This window comes from Formica exsecta, unplaced genomic scaffold (genome assembly GCF_003651465.1).
Source record: "Formica exsecta isolate Colony F162 unplaced genomic scaffold, ASM365146v1 scaffold475, whole genome shotgun sequence".
In the NCBI taxonomy this organism is placed as follows: Eukaryota; Metazoa; Arthropoda; class Insecta; order Hymenoptera; family Formicidae; genus Formica; species Formica exsecta.
In genome coordinates this window covers 512,292-520,117 of record NW_021851988.1, presented here as the reverse complement: position 1 = coordinate 520,117, position 7,826 = coordinate 512,292, and the positions used below count along the sequence as shown (strand labels likewise).

At 34.9% G+C, this 7,826-nt stretch overlaps 2 protein-coding genes across 2 annotated transcripts; one reads left to right on the top strand and one right to left on the bottom strand.

The window, feature by feature from the left end:
- The first annotated feature begins 313 nt into the window (after positions 1 to 313).
- On the top strand, positions 314 to 2,016 carry LOC115241310 (probable small nuclear ribonucleoprotein Sm D1). The gene is made up of 4 exons (XM_029817007.1): positions 314 to 444; positions 634 to 710; positions 884 to 1,081; positions 1,241 to 2,016. The coding sequence occupies exons 1-4, from the start codon at positions 431 to 433 to the stop codon at positions 1,321 to 1,323; spliced, it is 372 nt and encodes a 123-aa protein (XP_029672867.1). The 5' UTR covers positions 314 to 430; the 3' UTR covers positions 1,324 to 2,016.
- Positions 2,017 to 3,679: 1,663 nt separating this feature from the next.
- On the bottom strand, positions 3,680 to 7,820 carry LOC115241309 (superoxide dismutase [Cu-Zn]-like). The gene is made up of 3 exons (XM_029817006.1): positions 7,354 to 7,820; positions 5,031 to 5,255; positions 3,680 to 4,424 (listed from the first exon to the last, which is right to left on the bottom strand). The coding sequence occupies exons 1-3, from the start codon at positions 7,519 to 7,521 to the stop codon at positions 4,170 to 4,172; spliced, it is 648 nt and encodes a 215-aa protein (XP_029672866.1). The 5' UTR covers positions 7,522 to 7,820; the 3' UTR covers positions 3,680 to 4,169.
- Positions 7,821 to 7,826: the final 6 nt, after the last annotated feature.

Sequence of the window (7,826 nt, the reverse complement as noted above, 5' to 3'; positions counted from 1 at the left end):
AGAGATTGGAATTTTATATATATATATAAAATTTTACATTATTTAAATATATAATTTGACGAAAATCTCAACAAATATCTTTTTCTAATATTCTCTAATATAGATTCTATTATTTCTTATTAAAAGATTTATAGTGGATTTGTAATTTTATTTTAATTAATAAAGAAGGGATATTTTTCTCGATGGTATAATATTTTATATATAATTTTTATAGAGTACTATTTATATGCAAAAATACATAAGAATAATGGATAATCTTTATGAAAAATAAATAACTTATTTTCGAGATGATGCGTGGTTTACTGCCATCTATGATGACGAGAAAATGTTCAAGTTTATTTGAGTCCTCCATTTAAACTCATTGATCAAAAGTGCCGGGCGCGGGATACTCGCTAGTATCTATAATTAATTATATCACACTAGCCTTATCATGAAGCTAGTAAGGTATGTAAAACACATCAAAAAATGCAAAATTAAAGGAGATATTATAAGAAAATTAAATCGCTCAAGCACATAATGATTTATCTGTGAAAAACACATGTGTTTCTTTGTACAACATAACCTAAACGTCCAACACTTTCGTGCAAAAACATTATTTGTCAAAAGATTAATGCCTTTTAATGCTTTTTCCAGATTTTTGATGAAACTCAGTCACGAGACTGTGACAATAGAACTGAAAAATGGAACCCAAGTTACCGGTACAATTACAGGTACGTCAATAAAGAATTTGTTATTACTGACTTGGATATTAAGTTAGGTTAGGACTTACAAGATTAATGTGTAATAGTTCAATATATAATTATGAAACTTTAATACATATGAAGGAGGGTTATTGTTATTGGAAAAGTTTATTAATCATAAATTAAATTTTATTCTATTACAGGTGTAGATGTGGCAATGAACACACATTTGAAAACAGTAAAAATGACGATAAAGAACCGTGACCCGATACAATTGGAAACTCTGAGTCTGCGAGGAAACAATATTAGGTATTACATTCTGCCGGATTCTCTTCCCTTGGAAACATTGCTGATAGATGACACACCGAAAGCTAAGGCTAAGAAGAAAGAAGCTGCAAGAGGTATATAAAATATATAATATATACTGAACATAAAACATTAATTAACAATTATAATTTTATATATTATCTGACACAAAATACTTGTTTAGAGATTTTTTGCAATTGTAAAAATTTTCTCATTTTTTTAAAAATTATTAATCGTATTACTTGTATTTGCAGGTGCGGCACGTGGCAGAGGACGTGGCGCTAGGGGTGGTAGAGGCGGCAGGGGTGGCCGAGGTAGAGGGAGAGGCAGGCGATAGTAACTTTATATTCTTCACAAGATTACATACAAATTTTTCTATCTTAAGAAGAGAAAACCAAATTTTTCTACTTTAAGGTATATCGCGGTCATTATCCAGTTAATTTTATAAAGATGTATCTATAAAAAACTGTCCATTGATATGGATGAATTGATGCTAAATTTCAAGATATGATGTGGATATTTATTTACTCACAGATTTAAGTATAGTATACATTGAGACAGGCATTCCAATATTTTAATTATTCGGTTTTAGAAAGTATACATCCAAAATGAATATTTGAAAAAATGATAACAATATGAAAAAATGACGACAATATGGAAAAATGTATAAAACTGGTTCTCTCTCTTCAAACAATAAAATCGAATTTCCTTTAGTTACTATAAAAATTAACTTAGTTTTCAATCATGATTTATTTAATATAATCTTCTAATCTCTATCAATTTGTGTGAATCCAATGTAACAATAAATAGTATTAATTGTGCACGTTTTCATGAAAAAAGTCAAATCACAAATTATGATCATGAGTATGCATGATATAAAATCACAATGGTACAAATTACACTTATTTCATATTGAGATTGTCAATGGCGATAGCATTACAAACTATTTGATTAAACTAGATTAATAAAACTTTTTCTGCATGAATTAAGTATTACGAGGACTTTCTGAATAAAAAATATTGATAAAAGCAATCAATGTTCCATTAATTATTGCATTTAAAAGCGATTGTACATTATAGTAAACTGCTTTAAGAGTTCGCTTTTGTTACCCGCGTGACGAACTTCAATGTAAACTTGTGCTTAACCATTTCTGTCAATATTAACGTGAGGCGAAATCACGACAATTCGTGACAATGTAACCCATACCTCGTGACGATCCATCCAACAAAATGTTCGCGTATGATTATGTGGAGGTCATCAAAAAAGCTGATCATCGATTGCGTACAGTTTGTCATTAGATGCGGTCGCAATAACCACGATATCGAAGACTTGGATGATATACCGGATTACGATGTCCAGGATGTTCCTAGTAATGTAGCGTTATAAGCCTAATACAGTAGTCTTTGCGCCGCGGTTTCGAGAAATGCATTCTCCTTGATTGTAAATTGGTAGTAGCGAAAAAGGGAGTTATTGTACCGCGTAGTAAAAGGAGATCGACAGCGCAAAGTGATCATTTAATTAATTTTTTATATATAATTTATAAGAATATATATATACACATAAAATTACTTTTGTAGATATAATTTGAAAAAATACAATCATAGAATAAAAATATAATCATAGAATATCTGGAGAGATAAATTACTGTGTCAAGACATTGCCGAGATATACTTATCACAGTTCACAACGTTGTAAAATGTATCGTGACGAAATGAGATTTCGCGGTCGATTATTCCTCGAAACAACACAAATCATTGACCGACTTTGCTCGTTCTCGGTTCCGCGGCGCAATCCGGGGTAGAATCGATCGATATCGCAATCCCCTGGCATAGTTTAAAGTTACGGCGAAATATAGAGCATTCAAACGGAGAGTTCAACGTCCTTGCAGTTCATTTCCAGCCGCGAACGTTCGCGCTACCGTGGCAACCGTGGCACAACGACCTCCAGCATCGACCGGATGCACCAGGCACGAGGAGGACTTCGCCGCCGGAAGTGGTTACCAAAATGTTGCGAGCCCTAGAGGAGATGGGCGAGCCAGTGGGACCGTTGGCGGTCGAGAAGATGCGCGGGGATGCATCTAGGTCCCTGGAATAAACAACGAGGACGAGTCCTCGAATCGCACAGCTTCAGCGACTTCGGGTCTTTTGAACTTGGATTCTCTAGAGTTCATTAATACTTTGGACTTCTCGTATTTGTGGATTCTCGATAGAAGTGAACGATTTATCTATGTAAAATATTCAACGTTTCGTTTTATAATGTTACTTTTCTTCTTTTCCCTTATTGGGATATTTAAGTTACGTCCTAGTTGTGTAATAATTGTGTGTGCGTATAGAAATAAACTGACGCGTACGAGGCTTAAAAGATCGAGAAATTTGGAATTCTTATTAAAAATCATTGATTAAATTTTTAATATACGATCGTGCATTGTGTATGGTTATATTATATTGTCGAATTTTTATTTTATCGAAAAATGTATATTGGCGATAAAAATTATAAAACAATAAAATCTCATTTTGCGATAAAACTCGGTCCGATTTCCGAGTTGAATTTTTTTTCAATTCTTGATTAACCATACGTTGATATACGCTGGCAATGGCTTCATTTTTCAAGTTTCCCAAATTTCATTGTAATGAAAAACTCGGACCATGTAATTTATCTAGAGAAAGGTTAAATAAGAATATATGTGTGTGTTCGATACACACTCTCGGTTATATTTGTAATTTATTGATCAGTACAAATGGACGCAATTAAATTAATAGTGAAATGGCAGTAGGCGATATTTCTTTTAGTGAACTGAATGTATTAAAATGCGCACTAGTATGATTTACAAATTTATACACAAATTTAGCTAACAAGAAGAAATATCAAAAAATAAAATATACATATAATAGTTTATTTTAAAAGGTTTTCGATATCTGAAATATAGAAAGAGAGTTTCACAAAATGTTTATACATTTATAGAACAATGAAAAAGATATAGCTAAATTTTGGAGAGCAGAAAAGAGATTTTAATTTTCAACAAGAAATATATCGTCTCGTTCACTATACAAGTACATTATTATTATTACCGAAGATGCCGCGTACTACGCAGTATCATTTTACGTAAATTTTAAGTACGACAGCCTTTAGTGAACAATGCATGCAATAATCAAATTCGATTATGCATTGTTTAAAAAAGTTCCTTTACAAAAATCCGATGACACCGCAAGCAACACGGGCACCCGCTGACCCGGTCTTGAGACTCTCCTCGGTACCGCCGCGACCGAGATCGTCGGGTTTCTCGTGGATCACCAAAGCCCTACCGATCGCCCCACGAACACCCACTAGGCTCAAGTAGTGATCTATGCCATTGATACGCGCCACTCCGTCCTGCCCGACCTCGATATTACCGAGATCGCCGACGTGACGCAACGGATCGCTCGGTGCTCCGTGATTCACCTGAAACGTAATCGCTCTTCGTTTACCGTAATAGAATGGAAAGAGTTATAATACGTTATCGCGACGGCTCAATCCGCGTGGTGCGAGGCTATCAATTTTGCGCTAATCGCGTTGTATTTGCATCTTGGAGAGTTCGATGAAACGACGAGATAATTTAGTTCTTCTTTTTCAAGTATTTGAGAAAATTAAAAATATCTGCAAATTTTATATCTCCGATATTTTCAAATTAATTTCTCTTCGAGGTCTTAAGAAAGTAGGTCAGCCACTTTCGTGCAACCCTTCGTTTACGAATGCAAATCTCATCCTGTTACCGCATATTGCTGCAAAAGCGGTAACTGCGAGAGAAAATAATCCGAATGAATTTTTCATGATGCTATCCTGGAAATATTTCGCACAATTTGCAAAATTTTTCATTATTCTTGAAAATTTTTAATTTTATAAAACAATTAAACAATATGTAATTGATAAAACATAATAATAAGCTTTCTAATATGAAACTTGCATCTCGTATGTACATTGCTATATTTTCAGAAATGGCTAAATAGATTATTTATTTATATTTTGAATGCAAAGCACATAATTAAAATTGCAATGTGATGCTATTACCATGTACGGATTGAAATGCGGGCCAGCGGAATTGCAGCCCTTCGTCAGATCCCCTTTTTCGTGCACGTGGAATCCGTGCAAGCCCGGGTTTAATCCCGTGATCGTGCCCGTGACCTTCACCCCTTCGGGATGCTGTTCTAACGTTAGGATCCCTCGGGGTCCATTTAGTGGCGTACCATCCTCACCGAGAGCTTTCAGCTCCACCACGGCCTTCAGACCGATTGCCTTCAGACACATTTTAAAAAAGTATCGCATTTATTTGCATGTCATTTTGGTATATTAAGTCAATGTAAATTCGATTTTATTTACTGGACCTATATTTAGACAGGCATCATTAAAAACAGAGATAAATAAAAAATTATAAACGTTTGTATACGGAGTATATTATGTTTTTCAAATATTTCTTTGTCGATCTCAACAATTAAATTTTTTTATCAATCTCAAGAGCTATCGAGAATCCATGGACTCGCAAGTTCGCGGAACAAAAAATCTACGCAACAGGATCTACGGAAGCAATTTGTTACAGCTCGATTAATCCATGAATGCAGCGAGCCAAGTGTTCCCGCAGGAACACGTAGAGCGGAAATTGATAATAACACGTCCGCGTATCGAGTGATACACTATAAAGTACTCGCATGAACTTCCCGTCTAATTTAATCTATCTCCTGAATCGCATTAGTCGCGCCGCGACTTTACCTCGCGCGACTCCCATGGACGCGTTTTTATTTATTTTTTGTTTTTTTTTTTAGACGAAGTTGTACGGTTCACGGGTGAAGCAATTACCGTGCGCGGCTACAGGGTATAATCTGCACGACGATGAAACGGCTAGTAGAAACTACGCGCAAGATCGGACCGAAGGGAATCGCCGTGCGACTTTGTTAGAATTGCATGAACGGTCGCAGTGAAAGCGTCGACGGGGCGACCCGCGTTACTCGACGTCCTCGACGTGATGTTTAAATAACTTAATGGCTAATTATGGAAATTTCCGTGTATTAATGATGCGCTATGTGGTTAATGACTAATAATACAAAGCGCGCGCGAGGTGGATATGTATGGACCGACGAAGTGTATCGCCACGTTCGTCTCGGTATCCTAGAGAAGTCACGCGCGTAGAAATGTTTACATTACAAGTACATGAAGAGAAATAATAAGATAAAATAATTACGCGATAATAAGTACACGAAAAGAGTAATATAGAGTAGTTTAAAACGATGTATCGCTTGACAAGATTAAAGGAAACCGTATATTTTTTTATCAATTAATATTCACAAAAGTGTCTATAAAGATAACAATGATAGAATATGCATATTGTTGTTTGTTTTCAAATTGATCACTCACATTTTCTTATCGTTAATTTGTGAGTGAAATGAAAATATATATACGTCTGATAGCATATATATCTAGTATATTGACATAAAAGTTAAAAGTTGATGCAACTCTGTGATATATATATGTCTGCATATGTAGATATTCATAATAAAATAGATATAATTTTGATGTATTATTTTGCAAGTAATGTTAAATAATTATTACTTCAATGACATTTGAAGATATGATGCTTGTAACGGTTATTATATCATTAGCACGCAAGGCTATAAGTATGACGCGATATCGATTACTGAAAACATTGAAATAGTAATAAATAGTAACGGTACACCAAAAATTTTATACATACTGTCAAGTTGAAGATCAATAATTTATATTAATATCAATAAACAGCGAAATACGAAATAATTGTAATGTTCGCTAAAGGGAGAAGTGAAAGGATGAACATTTTCATTGATATCTGACGAGATTACATAATCCATTTCAGGTCATGAAAAGATTCGCGCGAGACTTGAAATGATGTAAGGTGAAAAGATGGATCGGTAATTATCCGATCGAAATCAAGAACTTTAAAGTATAATTAAGACTCTAGAGATTGATTGCTTAAAACTTTCTTTCAAAAATGAAAAAGTAAAAACTGCGAATATTCCTTTGTATTATAGCTTTATGATGGCATTGTCCCCCCAATGACATTATAATATCTTTTTCATTGTAATTTTCTATTTATAGATATCAAATTATATCGATTATAGATTCATCATGAAATTTCGACGATTAACAGAAATAGCGATTAAAATATCGAATTTTTATATTTATTTCTTATATTTTCAATAATTATATAAAACTAGTAAATTCTTTCAAATTATATATATAAACTCATGTGTAATTAAATATAAAATACATAATCGGAAACGATATCGATTTTCAGTAATTAATATCGGAATATCAATTGATTAAATAACAAAAAAAAAAAAAAAGCAAAAAAACAAATACGTACGAAATAATACGGTTCCATGTAGACCTCGTAAAGATCGCTTCTGGTCCCAGGATAACCGGGTAGGCTTCTGATGAATAATGTTCTATCGTTCATTGAGACCATCATCCTGTCGTACGGTCCAGCCCTCGCGATCGCAACCATACCGATCACTATCGACAGCCGCCACATCTCGCGAGCTTAGGGAAGCGTGCCGGGCGAATTAGCAGCGATTTGGTCCTCGCGAGGAATTCTCCAAGTCGATCGGAGGATAAAGCGGGTCTGACGATAGAACTCGGTGGCGTCTTCGAGACTTGCCGCTGTTTCTCCTTCTCTCTTATTTGCTGTGCTATCTCCTCCTCCTCCTCCTCCTGCTCCTTCTCCTCTTCTTCGTTGACTAGATCGCAACAAGATCTGACAGTCCGAGACTCATCCACTTCCCGCGATAACGATCTTCGCGCCGTACCGATCAGGGAGCTGCCTTCGAGACCACCGCT